This window comes from Tyto alba, unplaced genomic scaffold (assembly GCF_018691265.1).
Source record: "Tyto alba isolate M040663 unplaced genomic scaffold, T.alba_DEE_v4.0 Super-Scaffold_3, whole genome shotgun sequence".
Classification (NCBI taxonomy): Eukaryota; Metazoa; Chordata; class Aves; order Strigiformes; family Tytonidae; genus Tyto; species Tyto alba.
In genome coordinates, this window is record NW_024881304.1 from 17051062 (window position 1) to 17077062 (window position 26001).

The following is a 26001-nucleotide window of genomic DNA, read 5'->3' on the forward strand; positions in this document are numbered from 1 at the left end:
CCTAGAAGCTGTTGCTGGTCCGCAACGAAACGCCGGTGTAGCCAGAGTCTGGCTGCAGCCAGCAAGCTGCCTGGCTTTGGAAGGGTGACCCGAGGCTGACACATCCCCTTCACCCGGCGAGCAGGGGGGTAGAAGCAGCAAACATGGAAAGCCACATCCTCAACCTCTCCAGCTCCCAGTCGCGATCTAAAGCACAAGTACGAGGTAGATGGGGGAGATGGAATAGATGCCCATATAGCTTCCATAGGAAATATGCAGAGAAACTGGTCTTCACTGTCACTTGCAAAATAAATCACCAACACCTAGGATATGTGATTTTATTATCAATCAGGCTTGAAATATTTCCTCCTTAATAGTCAAATGTCTGGAGGTGGATTCTGTGATGAATATAATAGCAGACCTTAACTTCTGACGAAAAGCAAAGGACACCAAAGGACACTTTTATGTGTAAGGACACGCTAAAGATGTCTAATCTTAAATGATTGTTTTTCTTTCACAGGGGAAGAAACCCTTCACGGTCCTATTTTTATCCAAGAACCCTATGATATCACTTATTCCATGGGCTCAGCAAATCCAGAAGTCCTACTGAACTGTACAGCTAAAGGATATCCACTCCCATACTACAGGTGAAGTCAAATTTGAAAAAGTATTGTCTTACTGTAAATCTTTTCACTGTGTTTTAATCAGTAGTACACTCTCATACATACCTCAAAATGTGTCAAGCACTCACAGCAAGAGCATACACAGGTATAGTAAATTTGAGGAATGATGGAAAAATATTTTTACTAGTCTACTCTTAAGAAAATTAACAGAGGGAAAGAAAGCACATCATTGAAAATGGTCCCCAAAGTATTTTAAAACATACAAAATTACTTCTGAACCCACAGAAAAGCTGTGAAAAATGGAAATGCTGCACATCAGTATTTGATAAAACTTTCCATACATCAATAAATGCTTGGAAAGAAAAAGAACAACAACCTTGCTCATTTCTAATTCTAACATTTCATGTATATATTTATAGTGTTTATTTAGAGAAACAGCAAGGCACAGCTCTGATATCTAGCTTACAATACTCCATAGACTCACTTAATAAAAGCTTGGTACATAGGATTGTTTGTTTATTGAATAATTTTGGACCCATCATTTAAAATGTAGCTTGTTGCACCAAGGATCTGGAAACCTGTGTCTAATAAGAGGAAAAGCTGGAAATCTGGAAAAACATAACAGGGTGCTTTCTTCAGAAAAGAATGAAGATAATAATGGTCCAAGAAAAGGAAAGAAAAAATAATATTCATGCAAGGCATGAAAGAAAATGGTGTCCTACCAAATACTTAGTATATATTCAATAGCCTTTAATTGATCACACAACAGTTTCTTCTGTAAAGTACCACTACTAGTTATCAACATGGTTTTTATACTTCATGTATTAATTTGTTTCCAAATAATGTTCTAGTAAGGGAATACTTTATCTCCTTTTCTCAGTGTAACTTCTCTTCCCGAGTAGAAATCCTCACCCATTTCCCATCCCATTTGTTCCTTCTGTTTTCAGCATGAACATCTACTGGTTCATGTAATGAATTTCAAGTCTTTCCAGTTCATCCATCCATTTGCTACATATCCATTTATACAGGAGGTTCCTCAGAGACCTATAAAGATTATTGGCTCTTGTATTCCAACACTGGACTCCTCATATGCACCAGTAGTAAAGACAAGAGGTTGCATTAGACATTAGAGCTATGAAGTCTCTTCCCATCATATAGCTGATATTCATATTTTCTCTTTTTCTTTTCTCTTATCCATACATTAATTAGATTAATTATTTTCATTGCACTATAAGGAGGTTTTGCAAAGCCTCAGTTACTTTAGTAAGACAAGATCAACATCTGGGGATGGACCCTGAACCTTCTAGGTCAATTAGAAGTTATCAGACTATCACTGCTGCTATTACAACCTGGGAGCTTTTCGCCATGACTTGAAAAGAATGGGAAGTCTTCAGCACTTTTCTTTGATTTCACTAGAGCTAATGCCAGTTTTGCCAGATAAGGATTAAGCCCATATATTTAAAGTTCCAACAATTTTAGATAAATCGAGCACAGTATGAAATTTTAATCATGTCCTTTGTTGAGCAAAGGAAAAGAACAGCAAGGACTACTGTAAGGTTTTTCTTTGATTCAGAAATACAGTACTACCACTACAGGAATAAAGTTATATACAAGCTAATTTTCTATTTAATACCTTTTACAGAAATAAATCTGCTAATTAATACCTTTTCTTTAAAGAAAAAACACCTAGCATTTCCTAAAATTTTAATTTTATTATGTACTGTATTAGTCTTATAGACTCAGTGAATATAGTAGTGAACTTTTGCAACTTATTTCAAAATCCTGTGTGTCTAACAATCACAATGTAGGAATTGCATAAGGGCCAAGTAATAATGAGAAACACTGATTTCCTGTTGGGCACTGTAGGAAGTAACAGAGAACATAGATCTGATTACAGTGGAAACAAAAATATGGATAGAAGTATCTCTAAAATCAGCACACATGTTAGGAAATCTATATAAATATCCTGAAAAATAGCATTTTATCTATTATGTCTTTTTGTATAGAGTCAAAATTGTTTCTATCAGGTACATTATTTCAACTGTTTCCTTGTGTGATGCTGATGATAAATAAACTTAACCTTTCAAATTAGATTTATAATTGTTTGCACTTAAGATTTTCTGTTATAGTTGATTATCATCAACTAAATTAAGTAATGAATTTTACTTCTTCTACTTACAGCCTATCCATGAGCATATCACAGTTGCATAGTTTTCTTCCATTAAGTCATTCAGTTCTGTAAAGCCAGTCTTCCTCTACACTGAAAAAAAAAAAAAAAAAAAAAAAAATCAAACAAAATAAAACAAACAAAAAAACCAAACCAAACCAACAAACAAACAAAAAAACAAAACAAAACAGAAAGAAATCAGTTAGAACCTGCCAGGCAAATGTTTTCTACAATATTTTCACATGTCCTGTTTGGTTTCAGGTGCTTAGTTCTAAATCTTTTTCTGAATTTACATTGGTATCCAGAATAATCACGTAATCTAGCATTTTCACACAAGTTTGAAATTGAGGATTTTTTTTCCTCAATAATCTTCACAGAAAGCAATTAATTGAACAAATAAACAAGAAATCCAAGGAAAGCATAAGCATTATTCATTATAACAATACTTTAATATTTTAATATAATATCGAATGATGCAATAAAATAAGATAAAGAGATTCAAATTCAATCCAAGGTACCACAGAAGATAATTGTAACAGACAAATAAAAGTAAGGGGAACAGAAGCACAAAGTCTACAGTGATTACACATAACATAAAATATGTTTATAATCATTGCATAAAATTGTAGAATGATTCCCAGTAACCCCCAAAATATATTTATTTTATTCATACACTTGAAAAGAAAATGATAACCCTGCTATAGTGTATTTGTTCACTAAATGCTGTCCCTTGACTCATTGCAGATTCTGCTTGAAAAGTGAATTAGAGTTAAAAATGCCTTCAACCTCTATTGTCTTGTGCACAGTCAATAGTTTTTAAACTTTCTATTTTCTTCCTCTATGGAAATACCATATACTAGGGGGTTTTGCAAATTTTTTTCCCAATTACAAGCAAGTCTCAGGTGATTTAGCAGGACATTTCCATTTGAATACAAATAAACTAAAGAACATAGAACACTTTAAAAAAAAACACCATATTTTTATTATAGCAGTACAATGAAAATGTAATTAATTATACCATATATGCATATAACCACAGAAAAAGTAGGAGAGAAAGATACATACAGCTGTGATAACTTTGGTGCAAAATCATGACACAGCCATGTATGCTTTGTAAAACTTCCGGGATTTTATTTGTAGAGCTGGAAGAAGCTTTTTCAGCAGGAAACTCTAAAAAAGATTGCGCATTGCCTAAGTGCAATCTTTTACTAATTCCTTAATTGTTTCAACATTGATACACTGATAGTTTCTCTGACATCGATACACCTTCACATTTCATTTCCAAAAAGAAGTCATATCTTCTAAAATAATTTTCTTTTTTTTTTTTTTTTTCTAAATAGTTTCTATGGAACAATACTCTTTTCCAGATTCATTAATTGTAGAAATGAGACTCATTTAATTATAGTTACTTAGACATTATATAGCACTGTATAGTATCCTTACAAATGTGATCAGAAATTTCCTGGGCAATAATCCACTTATCAGAAATCATAATGTTATGTCAAGAGTTAAAATTTTCCCTACCAAAATATCAGAGATCATAGGTGACCAAACAGCAGTTTTAACTCCCTGAAACAAACCTCTTGCTCTGAAGCTCATTATCAGCCTGTGCAAGTGTTGGACTGCAAGACAGATGCCTTGTGCCTGTATTATTTTTTTTTTTATAAAGTGGCATCTCCAGGCTGAGGACTTTGTCTCCCCAGCTCTGCTGCATTTATTTGAACATGGGTCGGGGTGTCGGGAGAGGTGTTGGGATCATGGTGTCAGCAGATCCAGAAACTTGCTCAGAGGGGACAAGGGAAGTCTAAACACCAGGGAAACCTGTGGGTGTACAGCTTAAGAGTCAACCTGTGTATAATGAAACATATTGACATTTCTCAAACAAGTCCGAGGAATATTTGTATTCTGCAAAGCTCTCTAATATTTCACCATTTTATAAGTTTTATGTGCTTCTGTGTTCTTTGAACATTTTTAGCCAGATCAATTATTTTTCAGTGTGAAAACATGATATTATTTCTTTTTTTCTCCACAATTCTTTTATATTACCCTAAAGACAGATTGCATAATTTGTGGTTGCATTGTAAATAAACATTACTCACATATTCATGTTCACTAATAAATTCTACTCCCCCTCATTTTTATCTGCTTGAAGATGGAGGCTATTTGAATATCAAATCACAAGTATTGATTAAGTAGTACAAATAAGAGGAAATCATTTATTACAAGTTTATCCTTATATCAGCAATTTGACTGCAGTGCACTTTAAAAGGAAGTCCCCAATAAGTCCATCACCAAAGATTTAATATAACCCAGTGACTTAGAATTATACTGGTATATTGGAACATTAAGATAAATTGGTATCAATTTAAGAAAAGAGAACAAGAGAAAATAGACTACCTCTTGCTTGGGATCTTTAAACCAAGATAGGAAGGAGGGAAGGGTCCCCCTATGTCTGTTCTGAAAGTCTTTAACCTAATGAAGTATTTATTGGGAACATTTTATAACTTGTGCTCTAGGAAAAGTTAGATTTTGAAGTGAATAGAATGTGATCATTTGTTCTATTAATTTCTGAAACGTACAGTTGTTTGGGGGGGGTTGTTTTTTGTTTTTGTTTTTGTTTTTTTTTTAAAGTTTGGACATATCAATATGATTTGAGAAATCTTAAATTCCTAGGGAACTAATGAATTCAGCATCAGAATATAGCATATTTCTTTAAAGTTTAGGTTCCAAAACAATCAGTCCAGGATGGATGTCCTATAACTGATGAAAAGTATTTTCCAGTGGTTGCATGAAGTTCATGAAAATATATAGCCTTAACAGGCTTATGTTAAAAGTTTCTTAAAATAATTCTTCAAAGATTTCTATGCATTAGACAGTATACTTCAGAACACACAAAGTCACTTAATCATTGTCTATCACATGAATTCATTAATTCACCTCCTTCAGTGATGTAAACATATTAATTAGGAAAAAGCCCACACCAGGATATGAACCCCTGATCTATATGCAAAGTTTAATAATCATTGTACCACGGTGATTAGAATGATTATGGGGATACTGTGAAGAATTCATTTGCAGCAACTAAGCCAATAACTTTGCATTTGTTTTGAAAAACAATTATAGAGCTTAATTGGGAACCATGTAATGATGACAGCAGTTATTTCAGTGATTGATTCTGAAATTAAAGAGAACTGACAAACTAAATACCAGAGTATCCTATGTTAGAAAATTGAAAGGCTTAGACAGCACGTACCATATGTACATCTTGAAATATGGCAAAATTCTAACACTGATACAGACCACTGCTTCACAGAACAGGCTCATGGATGGGCACCAGTTAAGATTTTGCTCTTGCTCATCTTTGGGGGAAAAAAAAAAAAAAAAAAGAAAAAAAAAAAAAAAGAAAAAAAGCCAAAATACCCCAAAACAACAGCAAAAACGCAAACCAAATAAAGCAAAACATAAAAAAGGAATAGAGTAGCAATACAGAAAGGACAAAAATCAGCTGCAATTGGTAGGAAGAATTACTGATGATCCATTGTTGCATCTAAATAGCTTCATGTTGATGCATTCATAAAAAGGGATGCAGTGATTGGCAGACCCAGATAAATGTAATGTTACTAGAATTGGTTCACAGAATTCAATTGATTTCATATTTTAATCAGTCATTTCTCATCTTTAAAAAGAACAAGTGCCCACTTGAAAGGTCAGGATCCTCGCTTCCTCTGTACATATTTGTCAAGATTTCCCTTGGAACATAGAATTGCATTTCACAGCACAGTTTGAAAATCTTCCTCCAAAAGAACGATTACCTGTGCAGTCTGACTGTCTAGGGAGAGGTCTGTGGGTGATAGAAGTAAAGTATTGTTCTGTATAAGCAGGGCAAGTCTGCTTCAACTGATTAACTGTGGAAACTCTCATCACCGTCAATAAGTTCTTTGCTGCAGATAAGAAGAAATAGAGATTTTTTTTATACTGTGATCCTTCAGGTAATTAACAAGGAGATAACTACCCTTGTTTTGAGGACTGCCATAGAGCCTTCTGTAAACCCAAAGTGAGACATTAGCAAATTCTGTGTGGTCGTTGCATCCTATGGAGAGGTAGGCATCACACCGACATAGCTCAACAGAAATGATACATGCTGAAGAGATGGCTGTGCTATAAAAGTAGGAGAGGAAAATATGCAGTTATGTAGTTTTAGGATAGTTGACAGCCTGAAGTGTGTCATTAACAAGATTGAAGTTTGCAGTTGCCAGTGACAGGTCCTTCATTCTTTTTTGGACTGCATGTGGACAATGAAAATTCAACTTTTGTGACTAATGGTAAAGCCACAAAATTTCTCTTCTTAAAACATAATGTTTATTTACTTTGAAATATAAATTTTATTCTGACACGTGTAAATATTTGTGTAATGTTGCAGACATGATACATTTTCTACTTAGTGGACTAACAGGGACAAATCATTTTAAAATAACAGCATTCTCATCATTAAATTATCAGTCTCAAACTTGCTGTATAAAACCTCTTTCTGCTTTCATCTGTCCTCTGAAGTGTAATCCTTCCTGATCTATATCTCCAAATTGTTTTTGTAACCAAATTTATGATATCATCTGCAAAGACTGTAAAGCACATTCATGTATCATTTTTATTATAAAAAATAAGGTAGCTGTAGTCGAGGCATATACCATATTCCCAACTGGATGGATAACTTAGTAACTTAGTTTGTATGAATAAGTTATAATTACTTTTTGTAGACATTTGGATGAACACTGGTGACTAGCATAAAGGCAGTAAAGATTTTTCAAAGAACAGAATTATTGATATAATTAAGATTGATATAAGAAGCAGTCTTGTGTGAAAAATGATATAATTTTGTGATATTTAACTACATTTTTATCATTACAGGTATGCTACAGCACAGTATTTAAGATAAATATGAATAGGCTCTGTAAATTATAAGCATAATTTGATTTTTTTCCCCTCAAAGGTGGAAGCAAAATGGCACAGATATTGATCTTACCATGAGTTATCACTACAGGTTGGTTGGAGGCAGCTTGGCAATCAATAACCCACATAAAAAACAGGATATTGGAACATACCAGTGTTTGGCCACAAATTCATTTGGAACAATTCTGAGCAGGAAGGCAAAGCTTCAATTTGCATGTAAGTTGGGAAGATCATATTTATTAGAGCATTATTTTCCGATTAATTCTGCACATGAATTGTAATTTATTGGATAATTAAGGTATCATTGGTGATTCTGTTCAAAAGGTTTGGCTTAGTTCAGCAGTGTTTATTCTTAAAAAAAAAAAAAAATTCCTTGTAAATATTAATAATGAAAACGGACATCTGATGGCTGCTAGTTCTCAGGAACAAGAGTAACTTCTAGAAAACCAACAGGTCAAGGAAGATAAGTGCAATTATTTTCACTTAATAAAGGTGTTTCCACTTTTAAAGACAGTGCTCTCTTTGTAATACCACAGGTAGTTACAATTGGGGAGGTACAACGTTGCAAAAAGTTAGGTTTTCTATTTTCTGTAGCAAAGTGAAGTCTGAGTGAGAAAACCATTTTACCCTTAATTGCCACACTGATACTTTGTTACATTAACAGAGTAAGAAACACTGTTTTTCTTACAGAGTTTGCAAAACGGTGAGTTGTGCTCTGACATGTTTCGCATTTCAGCTCAATTGGGAAGAGCACGTATGCTGCCTTGAGACGATTCAGAATTTATTTTAAGCTTGTTCCCCATTTCACTTCTTCACAACTTCACAATCTTTTTCACAACGTTTATATGTGGTGACTGAGTTCTGTTAATGCCCTGGGGGGGGGGGGGAACAACAACATCAACAAAAAAACCTCAGATACTACCTCCATTCCTTTTTTTTCAGTATAAAGGTCTGAGCTGTCTGTTGCTGGGAGAAAGCAATTGTTTTCAAACCTCATTAATAAAACATGTGTCTAAAGCCAACCTTGTGTCGCTATTTCAGACACCAGCAAATGTATTAATTATTAATCTTGTTCCATTTCTCATAGCAAATCTCATGTCGCAGGGATTATACAAAGGAGACATTAGAGGTCAAGGTGGTTCACAGAGTCTCTTTTAGTAGAGCTGATCAAATGGTATATTGTTAGTATCTCATTTAATAATGTTTTACCCTGAATTTCTTCTCAAAGAGCTTTTGATTCCCAAGAGCTTGTCAAATGGAAACAAAAAATTTGATTCATTATTTTCCCACTTTTTCTGAAACATCTTTGCATGCCAGTCTTCCTGTACGGGAAATTATTTCAAGATCGGGAGATGAATATTGTTTAGTGACAGAATAAATCTCATTTGAGAAAGAGGAAAGAATAGATGGACACCTCAAAATGGTCTATGGAATCTATAATCCCCAAGGAACCAGGGTAGGCCAGGAACATAACTGGGAAAAGACCTAGAGAAAATGGTTGGATTAAATGGTGTTAAAGGTCTTTTCCAACCAAAATGATTCCATGATTCTGTGAAAAAGAATACCCACAAACGAAGGCATAAGGAAGGGATAAAAAAATAAAATAAATTAAAAAAAAAAAAAAAAAAAAAAAAAAAGAGGGGTGTGTTGGTGAACAAAACAAAACAAACAAACAAAAAAAAGCAATAAAACCCAAGCCAACAAAACAGGAATATCTGTGAAAGAAAGAAGGCACTGCTGTTTGTTCAGCATATCATATTACTCAATGAACTCAACTTTTTCTGGAAAGTTCTATCCCTGATGCAAATTCCCGGAAGCACTTTGGTTTCCCATTCATGTCTCTCCCAGCCCATCTCCCTGGCTTGGGGCACCAGCTCTTGGGGTATATAAACAGCTCTTCTGACCAGTGCTCCTTTACATTATATTTAATTGCACTTCCTTCCTATGATTTGTGATGTTTACTTTTACCTGTTGTCATTTCATAACCACGTGTAGGACCAAAGCTAGCTCTGGAAAATTGCTTTGTTTTAACTCTTTGCAAGGAGAAGGGCTTGGAAAAAGCTGACAGAGTGAAAGAAGGGGAAGAAAGCTTATGGGGAAAGCCTCACTGGTAAGGGAAAGAGAGGAGAAAGGTCCTCTTTCAGGAAGCTGGTCCATGTTTGTCCCTCCAGTCACAAATACATACCCGATAGTCCTCAGGGGAATGAAGGATGCTGGTTGGTGCAGAAGTGTCTTATCTTCAGGCTCTTGTTGGAAATGTGATCCTTTGGAATTTTTCCCTAGTGAGGGAAAAAAAAAAAAAAAAAAAAAAAAAAGAAACTGTACACCACAATGCACAGCTTTCTTTGTGAGACTGATTTTACCAAGGATCTAAACGTGGGTGTGCAGCTTCCCCCGGAGAGCCAAGCCACCCTGCAGAGCCCTCCTGCAACTGCCCCGTGACAAACCTGAAAGAAATCACCTGTGATTCCTGCCCTGTCTGAGGCACAGCCCATCTCAGTGCCATGCACCTGATGCCACTTAGCAGGTAGAGAATCCGTTTGCTAGAAAACTGACTTTGTTGATGACATTAAGTATTTTCAGCTGTTAAACACCAGTTCTTTATTACTCCATGCTGGTGAAGCATTCCTTCTGAAGCACTTAACTCACTAACAGCTTGAAGTCTCATGCCAATATATGACATAAAAATGCATTAAATAGCAAGCAGCTCCTTTACTTAGACTTCATACCTCCACCAAGACAGTTCCCAAAGTTACTGCAGAGAGCAGGTCACAAAAAGTTGGGTCTCATTTGCCTACAGCATCAGACAAACCCATAGCCACCATCCTGCTTTAATCTTCTGGTCTGTAACAGCAACTATATGATGGCAAATATATCCCATATTCCAGAATTACACTACTTTTTTTCATTAGCTGTGACAGACATTTACATCCTTTCCCATATGAAAGAGAGAGGACAGACAAATTAAAGGTTGTCATTTACATTAACAAACACAAACATGCAGGGAAATTCTTCAATTTAGCAGCATCACTGTGAAACAATGAGTCTTAACCTATCCTACAATACATAGTACAAGGAAAATGTTATAATGACCTGATGAGAATCGTGGAACAAATTATCTTGAAACAGTTATTTCACAGTTAGCATTTTCTTATTTCTTATTTTCACGTTGCCATCCAATTCACTTCTTTGTTTCAACCAATACTTCCAGCTATATCTTAAAATCCAGGCAGGCAGGCATGTTGATATTATGACACTTTCATTCAGTACATAACAAAATGGGACTCTTCCCTGAATTGGGCTGCCTGGCATATTACTGCAATCACCCTGATAAGCAATTGAATCAAGCCTATTATCCAAGTAACAGAGTTTATGTGTATTTGTCTTTTTACTACAAGGTAACTTACTCTGAGCTTGAGTTTGAATTAATGATACCTCTGGAAAGCTATTGTACATCTCAACTTAATATGTGAAAAATACTTTTTCCTCTGTTCGAGACAGTGAACTCTCTGAGTAGCAGAATAAATGCAGTATGAGAGTAGAAATATGTCTTCAGATTCAGCTGGAGTTTCATGGTTATCCTCTATTAAAAACAGAGCTGTCAAATGAAAGCTGCAGGAGGAAGATTGTACAGAAGGAAGTGGCATAGATTATTAAAGCTACAAGCTGAAAATGAGAGACAGCATCAGTGAGAGAAAGCAGAGCAAGAGCACATAAATGCATTAGCAGAATACATAGGATGGCAGCCCTGTGTTATTTGTACTTCCTGGCAAAGGTTTGTTTTGTCATAAATAAAGTTGAAAGCTCCCGATAAATCCTGTGCGTCTCTTGCTACCCAGCAAGCTGTACAATTTGAAAAGCTAGCGTGTTTTGCAAGAGCCGGAGCTGCTGCTCTGGATCTTGAGTGGGGTTCAAAAGCACTGGTGTCAGATCCCAGCTGGTGTGGCTGGGCACAGTCCTCCTGCAGGTGTGAGTTCTGAGCTTTGCTCCTGAGTCACAACCCACCACCCCCGTGGTACTTTCCCCCCTCCAAGTTCAGTATTGACATCCAACACAAGGTCACCCGTAACACTTCAGGGAAGGACAAAAACAACTCCGTGGGGAGCTCGCCTTTGTGAACTATGCAAGAGAGTCTGCTTGAAAGAGGAGATGGGGACATGGAAGGTTTCCCTTCAGGTTTTACACGACTTGGTTTCCAAACCGAAATGAAGATGCTTGTGAGCAAGCTTCCTAGATCTCACAGGTTTTGCTCCTCCCGCCCACACCTCGGAGCAGACACCTCTGGTGAAGCAGCTGCCCCAAGCCCTGCCGTCAGCAGAGCCACCTCCCGAAGCCACCGCAGAGCATCACAGTTGCCTTCAAAACTCAGCAAAAAAAAAAAAAAAAAAAAAAGGCAAGCAGCCAGGTTTAACGAAGTATTTTGATCAACAAAACTGGAGTTTCTCCTATTCTGTGGTGCCCAGACACACCTTTATGCATATTAATGAGGTGTTTTGCAAAAATCTATTTTTATTAATGAAGAGCTCCTAAGCTGCATTTCATGCCTTAAAAAAGACAAACAAAAAAACCTGTTATAGAGAACTACTTAAATATGGCTTCAACCAGAACTCTATCCCAAGGCGCACAGGGGATTTGTTTTAATTATTTCATCAGTTTTAAGTAAAAGTAACTGTGTGCAAACAACTGGTCTTGAGGGAAATCCCTGTAACTAGCTGCAGTAAAACAGTCTGTCCAGGCCTTGTACTAATTCTTTTAGTTCTCATGCACGTCTATAAAAGAGACATTAACAGATACGTAGGAGAAACAAGAAGTGCAATTATACAAAGTAGAAAAATAGTACTCCACCATGAAAAAAAGATGATGTGTGAACTCATAACTATTCATAACTATTCAGGGCATAAACCCAGAAAATTCAGTATTAATTGAAAACATCTAGTTGCCTAGGGATCTTAAATTAGATTCTCAGTCAAATTGTTCTACCATCGCTGATAGACAGTTGTGATGTTTGCGGTTTTCTCAGACCTCAGGCCCCTATTATTAATCATGAATTCTGAGAAATAATGACAACAATTTAAATTCATAAATAGGATTAGTCATTTTGTCCTGAACCACACAGGAGGGCACACAGTGCAAACATTAAACCACATAGTTGAAAGTTTCCCCCAGTGCTACAGACCAAGGAAGGATTTTTCCTTGGCATTTTTGGGCTGCAACCATATTCTCATGTTTTTCACAGGGGTGCTCAGGGGTTTTGCTTGGTGTTTATTCTCAATAGAATTTTCCTAAATATACACATCCTCCCTCCTCTTGGCCAGTGACGATGTGCTCATAGCAGCGTGGATGAGAGATAGAGCACTTGGAATAAAATCTGCAGTTCTCAAGTGCTCTCACGTGCTTTTTGTCAGAGACAGAGAAGACGACACAGTTTTGCTGAAATAACAAATTAAAGAGATAATAATTCCCCCCGGACAGGGTTTTTCCATCCTGAAACAAAATAATAATCCATAATTAGCATTTAACTGTTTCAGGGGAAATATATTAAAGGCAATCAAATCTATTTAGTCTTTGCTAGATCGTGACAGTCTGAACATTAGCAAAGCCCTGTTAGAATGACTGTCTGCGAGATGCTCAGCTAGCATGAAAGCCCACTTTTCATCTGATTACTTCATCATGTTATTTACCTTTGACTGCACACAAATTACAGAAACAGCACAAAGCAATACAGCGTGCCTCAAAATGTCATAACCCTTTTTACTTGTAGTATATGCTTTGAAACAGAAAAATGGCAAAATCAATAATACACTTAGATCAGATAGTCTGAATTTGCAAAGTGTGGATATGCATGAGGTTTAGTCTAAATGGCATGTACACTTCTGGATGGGTTGCATTGTGGTACTGTGTGTGTCCAGAAATCCCTCTGTAACAATTGTATTTGATTAAAAGGTGTGCTAGATGTTGTAACTACCACCTTGAGTAAAGCTCTCTGGGTCTTTAAACTGATTGTTAATTCATCACTGCATGCAAGGGCTGGCATACTGATCAGGCTGTCTAGCAGCTTATATTGCAAGAATAAATACTGCAACTTCTTTCTTTTTCAAGAGGAGGTATATGCTTCTCAATTTAGTGTTCAGTAGGCACTCAGGGATGGCCAACTGATAACCAAAGAACAAACAGGAGGAAGAGAGCAGCTTTCCAGTGGCAGGAGCAGGCCATCATCAAAGATACATCCCCCCCAAAGTTTCACTTCATTTACTACATTCTCTTATCCTCTATAAGGACATTTCGGGTAAAGTCATAGACTTGCCTCTTCTCACATCATTCTACAACCTACAAACGCTAAGTGACGCACTAAGCCTACCTCTCTGTTTTGAAAGGGCTTCCTTATATATAATCTCAACTTGCAGATATGTGGAGAAACAGATAGAAACCAGTGTCCTTTCCAGGCTCTGCACAGCCTTCCTGATGGTCCTGACAACATTTCACAATCTGCATCTTCCCGTGAGCGGGTGAGACAAAAATGCAACCTGCAGTAGCAAACTCCCTGCAGATCGATCCTGTCTGGAGGATGGAAATACTACTGTGATCTCTCTTTATGTCAGTAAATAGGCTTACAGCTCAAAATTGCCTTTTGGACTTTTAACCACAGTTGAATAATCCAGTATAACTACAGCAGCACTACCTACCTCTTCCTGTGTATGGCTAGGAGTGCAAGCTTCTGAATAGAATGTTACAGTGAATGTACCAAGAATTCAGATTATTACTTGGAAATAAAGCCCATATTTTGACAAAATTCTGCCCGGGGTAAAAGGAAATGGAACTTTCATTCATCAGTTCTGATTGCTATGGACACTTTGTGCCAATGCTGCATCACTCTCTGCAGCAGTTCCCCACAGTGAGAGTCTACATCAAGTTCCTTGCTTAATGGATGCTCTCCATGGACAGACCCAGCAGCCTCCAGCATATTTTCCCTTTTTCCTCTTTTTCACAATGTTTCACCACAAAATTAGAAAAAAACATGGTGAGAATCTGATATCCATTGCTGTAAGGGGTTTGTGCACTGCTCTAGGTACTCTGAAGTGGGGCACGGTGTTTCCTTCAAGGTTACTTTGAGCAGAATATTTGCAGAGAAACAACTGTAAGCGATGCAGCTTAGTCACTCAAAGACCAAAAATGCTGCAAGACTGCAGTATATTCAGCTCATCTCTCTGTACCTCTGTTGAGCTTTCCAGTATTTATTTCTTCGGAGAAGTCTCTGCACACACAGGCTCAAGGAAAAGCAGGAGCCATCAACCACCATTCAACAGTGATGAAGCAGGATGCCTGGAAGGGTTTCATCTGCTTGCTGACAGGACAAGTCAGGGTGATAATAGTGTTTCTATTTTAAAGCTCAGATACTACAAGAATAGGATTATGCAAATATCCAGACATTCCTGAAGACAGAAAGAACAGCCTGGAATCTTAAGACCAGAAGATATGCGTATGTCTACATAATGAAGGCGTTTTGCTTTCCTCTTCATTCCCTAAAGGTTTGAGTCTGTTCTGTGTTCTCAGAGCCCATCTAATGTCCACCAACACCAAATGCATCCATGACCTCCTGTCTCTTATTAAACACACAAGCTGGAGTTGATGGTAGCAACGTGCCCCTTCTATTAAATGTTGTAGCAGACCACGCAGCATCAGAAACACAAGCTGCATTTTTCTCTCTCTCGAATGGTTTCAAAGATGTCTCTCAGAGTACTTAACCACCATGTTCAAGGTTATGTTGTATCAGGACACTTTGGTAAAGCTGTTTTATTCCATCAGGTTAGTTGCTTAAACTTCTATTATAAAAGGAGGCTCTCACCCTGCTTGTACAGGAATTCTTTATCTATGAAATGGAGACGTACATTGCAGAGATGTTGTAAGGAGTCTTACAGGCAGTGAGCTAGTCAGATAAAGTAGTAATAGGGAATGTATAAGTATTTGAAGATTATCTTTTAGTTATATATTACTTACTATTCTGTAGTTCCTATAAAAATGTTTATCCTAAATCAACCCATTGCAGCTTGTATTGGAAAAGCAATATATGTGATTGAGATATGGCAGGTAACAAAGCATCTACAGATCCCAGAGATACTAGATTCTGATTGATAAAATTTAATATTTTTGAAGGATAAATCCAGTCTATATTTGCAGTCTGGGTGATTTTCCTTTCATCTGCTTTACTTTCATTGCAGACAATATGACTTAGATACCAATAAGTTATTGAATTAAATATCCATAATGTCCACATGAACTTCTTTATTCTTTGGTGTGACCAAAAAAACAATAAAGAAGTTACAGGTAGGGGCTTGCAAGGGAAAAAAAAAAAATACTGAGTTAAATTCTTTGGAATAAATGACTGTTTTTTTTTGAGTAAAAGTAATGAAATCAATTGATTAGCTATTTTTGCAGTGAAGGTTGATCCTGTCTAACACAAATGTTTTAAGGTACAAGATAAACTTCTCTGTTCCATAGCTTATGTTGAAGAAGAAGGAACAGTGTGTGTCACGGGTACTTTCCATGGTGCGCAGGAATAAGGCCACAGACAGCTCTTTTCAATAGGCAAACAACATCTGGTCCAGAGAATGCATTGAGCTGTAAATATTAATTTCTAAATGCTACTGAAAGAACAACTAATAACGCATACTACACCTGAAATCCCACTTAGAAGATTCACACTCAGAAATCCTTTACATCTGTCACTCGGGTAAATCTTGAAATTCCCGTTGGAAGTCTTTGATGGCTTTGCAGCTGGAAAGAGTGGGATAAAGCAGCAGTGTCTGGGCATAACCCAGGGTAATTCTGCAAGAAGTAATTCTGTGCTGGGTGGAGATCTCCAAAGGGCTGGGTAGGAATTTGGGAAGGGCTAAAATATGCGTGGACATCCTTGTTACACACTTGGAGCAGTGCATAAGAGCCTGCTCCTCCTTGCCATTTTTTTTTTTTTATGGTATGTATTATGAGCGTAGATCACTATCATGTTGGTAGAAGCATTATTAAAAGAAGTTAATAACCTGAAGTGGGACTGTGGGGTGTTTAACAGAAGGCACCCAGCAGGACCCTGGACAGGGAGGCAAAGGGGTCTCTCTGCAGGATCGGGGGCACGGCTACTCACTGCCAACAAGAAGGTCAAGGTCCAAGGGAAGGGGCAAGTCCATGAACCATCTCCACAGACCCTGGGAAACCAGGTCACTGCGGGGGCAGGGGGAAATAGAAATGAAAGCAGCTGGTTTTGGACAAGAGTTCACACTCCTCCCAAGAGGTAGCTTGACACAGGGGGCCAGGGCCATCTCCTGTGTAAGTCAGTCAAATCGGTGTAGTTCTGGCAGGGATAAATCTGGCCTGTGAGATTTATACTGGGGAGAGAAATCCATTTTTAAGAGCACTCCAATCTGGAGAAAACTCATGCAGACGGCAAAGTGACTCTGTGATGACAGGTGACAAATGAACTCTGCCGTGACAAGCGAGAAAACTGTTCAGGAATATAAAATATTAAAAATATATTTCTTACATTCCCCCTCCCTTTGAGAGGGTTAGATCCTCAGATATGCCTCTGGCCTGCAGATGGGGTTTAGAGTAGGAGCCCTAAGGCTGCATCAACACTTACTGTTCAGTGCAAGTTCTGTGTTCAGTTCAGAGGAGAGCTTTAATATTTTATGTTGCTAACTCTGTAAAAGGGGAAAAAATAACAAAAAACAGATGTAGACCAGCACTAGAGCTTCACAGCATGTTTCTTCGCACTGGGTTTCTTGGTGCATGAACAAAAATCAAGTCAGTTAAGGATTTTTTTTTTTTTTTTCACCCTCACTCTCCCTGTTTAATTTAATTGTGACCTTCCATTTTTTCCTCTAGAGAAGCTTGATATTACTTTGTAAAGGGCATTTTCACTCTTTAATTGAAAAAGACAATCAGGCTGTGGCAGAAATTATTGTTCCCCACCTTGAAAATTAGTGCCTGGATTGGCTATTCATACCATTTAAGCTGAATTGAAGACCTAGGGCCCCTGTGCATCCTAATGTGTAAATTACAGGTCCTCTCCCCTTAGAAGTTCCAAAGCAATTTAACTAAATAAAGGAGCCCTGATGAAGGTCCTTGGTTGATTACGCAGCTTTGGAGAAGGACAAGACCCAGTGATTGTGCTTTTCCCTCTCGATTTGGCAGACTGCTCTGCTGGGGCAGAGAGGAGTGGGGCTTTGGGGCGAGAGCATTAATGGGGCTCTGCTGGTGGTCTCCTTCGGGGGGAAGGGGAGGGCATCTTCCTCTTTTAACCAGGGTGGAAAACTAGAACAAAGGTGGGAATTACTGTTGATTTTTAACCTGTCCTGGTGAAAGGAGACACTCAGGTGTTGCCCTGGCTCATCCTGAAGCAACTTCCAGCCTTAAAGACCCTGTGATGTTACTGCACTGGCAAAGTAGAAGCTTACCCCTACTTCAAACGGGGAAGGAGCAGGACTACTCAGTAGGTGTTAAGTGGAAAATGCAAGTATTTAAAAATCAGGAAATGGGAAATGCTAAGCAGCTTTCAGACACCTTAATTAGAGATAACACTGTTCAATCTCAGGATTGAACTCATAGAAAATCAATTAGAACATTTAAAAAATTGAGATTAGATGGTAACAGGAAAACATTAATGTATTGACACTATTATCAGGACAAAGGAACTGTCACAGAAGGTTAGCTTAGCAAGTTTACTATAGTTTGGAAAGCTGAAAAAGAAGAGTTTGCTTTCCAGGGAAAGTTGTAGGAAATTAGATTAACCATTCCTTCGGCAGCTATTTGGAGAAAGATGGGTATTCCCATAACACACCCCCTTGGTAACCAAGCCATAGGAGGTTGGTACTAGTGTCCTACAAGGTGATTCAGTACAACAATGCTGAGGAGAAGCAAGAGGCATGGATAGATGGGCAGGAGGCCTTGTGGAGTGGCCTGACCAGCTGATCAGGCACCGTCTGTATCTAACGGTGTTTTAGCCCAACAAAAGTTTGGGACTTCCTGCACGTGAAAGAAGATAAACCAAACCCAAAATCTGGCCAAGTATGGGACCTCCCAGAATCTGAGATAATTTAAAAGATCCAGTAAGTTCACATTTTTCTATTTGTAGCTATAACAGATCTGATTCCTCTGAATCAGACATTGAATTCAGACTCATGCTTACCAATGGCCCCCCTAATTCATTACAGTCACAGGCAAATGAAGGAAACTAATTCTCAGCTCATAACACAGTTGGTAGAAATGCTAATAGCAAATCGTAACAATGAGCTGCTTTTAAAAACTGCTGAGGTGGTAATTTTTATCCCGTTTCCCTGTGAGAGAATTGATATTGTGATACATCACATCCAGAAACACCAATCATATTGCAAAATATCATAGCCAATAAGAGAAACAGAAGAAACTGGAACAGATGTGATGTATCACAATTTGACATAGCCCCATGGAAATGTGAAAAATTTTACTGACTTGTCCTCAGGAACATAGCTAATTTGTAAAGTTCTCTAACTACTAATGCCTTAACAGTCATTGCACATTTCAATAACAAGTAATTACAATTATAATATTTGGGATTATGTAATGACAAAACATTTATGAAAAAAATCAGAAGCTCAAGAAAGCATGAAATTACATTAATTCAGATGAACTGTTAGTAATTATGCAAGGTGATAAATTGGTCTTTCTAATTTTCTTTAACAATTTCATATATTAAAAGACCCCAGTTTCTTTACTATTTGGTAATACAGAGCTGTCCTATAATCGTTCTTAAAATGGACAGGTTTGGAAGTGCTACACCTATCCCTGAGCAGTTTGAGGAATTTCAAATGCATGATTGGGAAGTTAAAATGAATGAGTTGCTGCTTGTGATTACGGTTTTGTTTTTATCAGACGTATTTTAAAAGTAGTTCCCTAGTCCCAGTAAAAATTACTGTGTCTTCACACATTCTGCTGTTCAAGTTAAACCTACCACTCTAATACTTGTAAGGCAACTTTATATTAAAAAAAAAAAAAAACAAAAAAAAAAAACAAAACCAAACAAAACAAAACAACACAGATGTGTGGGTAATAGTGGTGGTGGAGAGATTAGAAGAGATATATTCATGATACAACTGGCAATTATGTCAGTGCTAAGCTTTAAAACACTAAAGAAAATATACTGTGTGGCTGAACGTATTAATCAGCCTATTAACTCAAATACTTCAGCAGGGGATATTTGTGTATATCAGTTACAATTCGTTTCAATCTCCATGGCTCATCACTTCAGGTAAACCCCGGACCACCACTGTGGGTTTGCTTGCCTTCTCTAACGGCAGCTCTGTACTCAGCAAAGCTACACTGAGGGTCATCCTCATCCCCAAACGCTGTTCTTCTCAACCTCTGTTTCTGTTGTAAGTGAATATCTGCACTGAAGACGTGTAGGCCATATCCTTTGCTGTCATACATCAGCATAACTTTCTTGACCCCAGTGGGGTACTATTGACTTGCACCAGCTGAGAAAAGCTCTGGCCCATTCCTTCTCCCCCATTCCTGGTAAGGAGCCAAAAGCTGCCTTCACCTCAACTATTCCCACTTACATCAGAGAAAGCCCTGTCATTCTCCAATTCCGTTTCCACACAATGCCATATGTTTTCCCCGTTCTGAGCACATACCTTTCTTGCTTAGGTCTGCAAATGTTCCCAGCCGAAGATGATGACTTCTTGCCACACACAGCTGAGCCCATATATTTCCACTCTTCACTGTGAGGAATCACTTGTTCATCTGAGCATTTTGCTTAGCCTACATGACCTCATTATCACATCCAACTGATTAATTGTGCTATACCAATAGTAATCTGCCAACAAGCACAGTGATGGAAAAAAGTTCTTTTTTTGTTAAAACTCGCAGCTGAGAGAGCAATGCCGTGTGAGAGAACTCGTTGTTCATAAAATGAGATAAATAGAGACAAAGAATGGAAGGAATTATGAAGGAACTAGGTGATAATTTATTTATAGAACTCTGCAGAAACACTGAAGTTAGCAAATATACCATCTGTTAAATAGTCATACTATTCCTAAGTGCATATTAGCAATCTAAATGTGTGCCAAACACCTGATCTTAGCGATCTTATTTGATACTCTTTTTGACAAGCAACATTATGCTTTATTAGATTATGTCATGTTATGTTACAAAGCTATGCTAGGTAACAGTAACAGGGAGAACAGTGGTTGTGCTTTGTTGGTGTAAATGCCTGCTTAGGGCAAAGAGAAGTGGTTTTGAGAAGCAACCAGATTTTCAGAATAACAAGAGCAAAGTAGAATATCTACGCTTATATTCATCTTCAGATTATTTTTTAGTATATTTAACAAATTTTAGATTGCAATTAATCATTGAAAATATACACAATGCCACAAGGAGGAAAAATGATATGTGAAAATCTTTTGGGCAAAAAGAAGCATTATTTCTGATGGTCCACCTCTTTCCTCTCTTTATCATCCTGGGCTACACAACAAAGATAGAAAATTTTGTAACTCATTATCGAATCCCACCTGAATGAGGTGTCATAATATTTTATAGGAGATGCTGCCTGCCTGGAGAAAGGGTCCAATAAAGATGACGACAGAAGACTGATTCCCCTAATGAATTATTTTTTACTTATTTTGCCTTTCCAGAGTTTTTTGGGGGTTTTTCTTTAGGTTTATTTTGTTTGTTTGTTTGTTTTTTAATATGCAATGATTCTTTATTACTGAGAGAGACACTGAATAAATTCATTTTGTACAATTATCTATAAAAATCAACTTCAGATAGAACAAAAAAAAAAATCATTCCTGTTTAGGAACACTAAATTTTTGGGGGTGGGGGTTTCTAAAAGATACAGTGTGATGAAGACCTCAGTCAAGCACTGGAATGGACTAACAGAAATGTCTATCTCTAAAAGCCTTTAAAAATGGGTTAAATAAGTATCTGTTAGGATGGACATATCATACATGAACCTGTCATGGGCCAGACAAATAGATTAAATGACCATTTATGTTCCGCCATATCTACTTTTTTATACATGTGATTCATTATTAAGCATAATGGGATGAAAATCTCCTTAGCATTAAGAACAGCTGAGTTGTTTAGTATAACCAGACTATAAACATGCTATGAGAGAACTCAGATTCCTACATACAGATTTTGATACTCAATTTAAGGTTGAAAAGTGTAGATTAAAAAGGCAAAGTCAACTTTTTCCCTACAGTAGTCCTGTTAATTGTAAAATAGTGGATCCCATAAAAGACCTAGTACTACTGCTTTTTCATTATTTAAGTCAGGGACACTTTTCATGAGTTTAATGCAGAAACAGACAGGTGTTACAGTATCTAAAATTAGTGTAAAAATGATATCATGACATATCATGTCATTAAACTAAGAATTGCTACTAGCAAATTACTTTCCAAAATCTATCCCAATTGCAAAGTATTACATAGTTAATTATCAACTGTCAGGAAAACTTTTTGCTACTGCTGCACTGTGCTTCCTTTTTTTTTTTTTTTCTCCTCCTTTCTTGGGCATCTCATAAAAAATGAAGATTTGTCCTCAGAAAAAAAAATGAGGCTTGATTTACTATACTGGAAAGAATTGGAAACCGCTAGTTAGACAACATATATTTTCCATACTGCCCAAGAGTTTTAGGTTTCTTTGTTTTTGTTTGTTTGGGTTTTTTTGTTTGTTTTCTTAAGTCCATTTTTATGCACAAACAGCACAATCCACATTGTGTTAGCAGCTCAAGGAAAGTGATAGAAAAGGGAAATGTGACCAATTTTGTTGCTAATGCGAGAATCCTAAAATATCTGAATGTTTTGCACCTTTCTAACCTTTTTTCTATTTAACATAATAATTAGGAAAATTCATGTTTGTTTTTTTTTTTTGTTTGTTTGTTTGTTTTTTTTCTTTCTTTCTTTTTTTTTTTCTTTCCCCTACAAAGCTGGCCCCTTCTCCTAGAGCACAAAGTCTCAGGCCAGACAAACTAAGCAAATCCCTATCTACTGTCCTGGCAGTTGTCCCAGGGACCACTTTTCCAAGCAAATATTCTGTGCTGGACTTTTCCTTCTCAGAAAGCACTTAATCCACAGGAAAGAAAAGCAAGCCGATAAATTTTCTCAGACTATATTTTCAAAATAGGTAAATAAATAAATCCACACTTTCTGAGATTGAACCAGTAAGTACCTTCTAAGTATGAATCCAAACTCTAGCCAGTCATATTACCACCATCCACTGCTTTCTTTTCCAATTAGTGTTACAGGACTGAATAAATATTTTTTCTTCTTCTTTTTTTTTGGCCTTTCTTGTCCTTTTCTGTCCCCCTGGACTACCCAAACTGCAAGGCAGAGATTTAGCCAGCAGGCAATTAAAAGAACATCAGAGTTTAAAACACTTTCCCTGTGTATTGACAGGTACCATCTATTGTGGCTATGACAGCGTAAGGAGGTGCTACAGCTGCCTAATTCAATTCAGTCACCTCTGAGTAGACAATGTCTTCATAGGAGACAAATATACAGGAGCTGAAGGGGAGGAAAAGAAAAATTAACTGTGTAAAGTTCAACTAAGGGGGAGAAAATTGATATATTGACATAAATAGCTGAGCCTGTACAGGTAGTAATCATTATTGCTTTGACCAAAGAGAACCGTTTCTCTCTCTTGAAGTCTGGATCACATAGTTGTTCAGATGATGAAAAATAGAACAATTGTCTGAAATAAGAATCTGCAGCATGGTAAATAAAAAGCTTAAGGCAAGAAGTGTACAATACTATGGTACAAAGACTTTTAAGGAGACACTGATATCATTTATTATATTAAAACATATTTTGAATGTATTTCAAGCAGTCATTTCCCAAAATACTCTGACAAAAGTAGTAAGAATTCCCATTAGCAGGAGAACTGGATTAAAAATTAAGTAACTTTTTTAGAGTACATCTATTGTGTCATGCTTTGTAATTGAATTATTCAAAGGGAATGAGACTGATAATACTTGCACATCTCACTGAAATGTAAGAAGACAGAGGAGATTAAGTGTGGTGTTATATTCAGTAAAAATGTTAAAATTAATAGCCATCAAAATCACCTACAGGAGATAAGCATGGACATGTTTATACAGGAGATTTCCCTAAACCATCACATGATTTACTACTGAAAGTATCCCCTTTCTCCCATTTAAAACCAATGCTAAAATTAATTTGAGCCAATTAAAACCAGTGCTAAAGTTCATTTGAGTCAATTAAAACATATCCACTTACCACAGACAGCTTCAGGACCAAACAAATTCATTAAGAGTACAGCATACGTCTATCATCACTTAAACACACACTCTGTGGGAGTCCTGATGATGTTTAATTATCACTTCTGTATATATAGAAAAGCACACCTGCTTTTTATTTCTATAAAAAAAAAAATGAAAAAACACAAAGTGTGTTGTTTTTTTTTTTTTTTCCTACTTACATAGATTAAGAGACTAATAAATTCCAAAAAATGATGCTAGAAGAAATAATGGAATAATACACTAGCTTTGCAATTAGGAGTTGCAAATACAAACACACAGAGTTAGGGTATAACTGCTTTATGAATCTCATGATTGCAAAAGGACTAGACACTAGGTTAGACAGATGAGCTATTTTTCCATAGAGTATGTCAATTCGCATAGTGAGATTAGATTATGCTATTGAATACATGAATACATTCTTGAGTTACATAAGCATTGCATAGCTTGGGATACAGTAAGAAGTAAATCTGACCAATAATAAATGGGTCTTGTTTTCTCCTTCTCTCAAGATCTTGAAAATTTTGAAACAAAAATCAGAAGCACCGTGTCAGTCAGAGAAGGACAAGGAGTGGTTCTGCTCTGCGGTCCTCCACCACATCACGGAGGTATGATGAATAACTCCACATTGTGTGCAGCCTGAACATCAACTGCAATAGCCAAGGAGAATTAGCCTGTGCAGATTCCTGCCTGATTAGCACTGGCATTTATTTGTGCATGAAATGTATGGATTTACAACAAATTTCGATTTCATTTCTTTAAAAAACACTGGGATTTGCACCACTTATGGGGCCCTTTTTTCTTGTTCTATGGTTACTTGAGGCACTAGAACATATTGTTGCTCTTTGGGTGTGACACAAGGAAAGAAAGCATGAAGGTCTAAAAGGTTGTCTCCTGACATAACTGGTTATTTCAGCTCCTTGGTCCCTATGGAATGGCAGAAGAGCAACCATCAGCAATTCTCTCTACATGAAAACCACTTCAGGTCAGAATGGAATGACTATTTTGCTTTTTAGTACTTGCTCCTTCAATGTTATAATTTGAATACTGAATTTTATACATTAGATTTATCATAAATATTTGTCTTCTGCTCTTGGATACCTGATTCTGTTTCCTGATAATCATAAAACTCATAGAAAAATTTAGATAAGAATGGACTGCTGAAGAGGTAATCTCCCTAATTAAAGGGGGTCTGATTAGATCAGATTGCTTGGTAAATTTCAGTGTTTCATTTAAAGAATGAAAAGAGGTTTTCTGAGGAATTGATTTGGGGGTGCCTTGCATCTATGGCCATTGTATACTACTGCTTTTTATTCATAAGGCTGTTTGAGGTCTTCCTTTCTGGCTGAGGAAAAGTCTAAGTGACATTCAATGAACCAGTAATGCGTTTATGATGTTTCACACTCTTCATTTAAGACAACTCTAAGTATGAGGTGCAATTTTAATTTTCCCCCTTTTTATAGGTGTATTGGTACCTCCAACATCAGCATTTACAAAGCAATACAAGGGCTTGAACACATATACACACTGCTGTTGTCATTTTTAACGCTTCTTTTACATACCAGAAGTGAGAATCTCGAGTGATCTTTTGAGATTCCTCCCCCCCCCCCCCCAACAGTAACTCTTGCAAGTTGAGCCACATACCTTCACAAACCTCCTTCAAGGGTGTTAGAACCCAGGTCAAAACTGCTTCAGTTCTTTTGAAGTCTGGAGTAAGAACTATGGTTTCCTAACACAAGTAGCTGAAGCTAATTGGAAATTTTACCCTGGAAAAGCAAATGCATATTAATAGAGAGGAAATATCAATAACATAGATACAAAATTGTCTTGTTCTGGATTGCAAGAATCAGCAGTTCTTAGATGACCAATGAACTGCTTTTGGCAGGAGTGACCACACATCCACAGGAGCTGTAGTTTTCTGGGTGTTAGTGCCAAAGTCCTGCTCTCAGCAATGGTTCCTCAATTCTTCTGAAAGAAACAGAGTTATAAGACAAATTCCC

At 37.0% G+C, this 26001-nt stretch overlaps 1 protein-coding gene across 6 annotated transcripts in view; it reads left to right on the forward strand.

Moving 5' to 3' along the window:
* CNTN6 (contactin 6) overlaps positions 1 to 26001 on the forward strand; it is a 148498-nt gene that overhangs the window by 57337 nt on the left and 65160 nt on the right. For 3 of the 6 annotated variants that reach the window (XM_032985765.1, XM_032985764.2, XM_032985761.2), the window contains exons 3-6: positions 500 to 626; positions 7757 to 7932; positions 24514 to 24609; positions 24918 to 24986. In XM_032985765.1, coding sequence (XP_032841656.1) covers positions 500 to 626; positions 7757 to 7932; positions 24514 to 24609; positions 24918 to 24986 — 468 coding nt within the window. Of the gene's footprint in view, positions 1 to 499; positions 627 to 7756; positions 7933 to 24513; positions 24610 to 24917; positions 24987 to 26001 lie in introns of those variants that run through there. The other 3 variants (XM_032985762.2, XM_032985763.2, XM_032985767.2) reach the window with 3 other exon arrangements.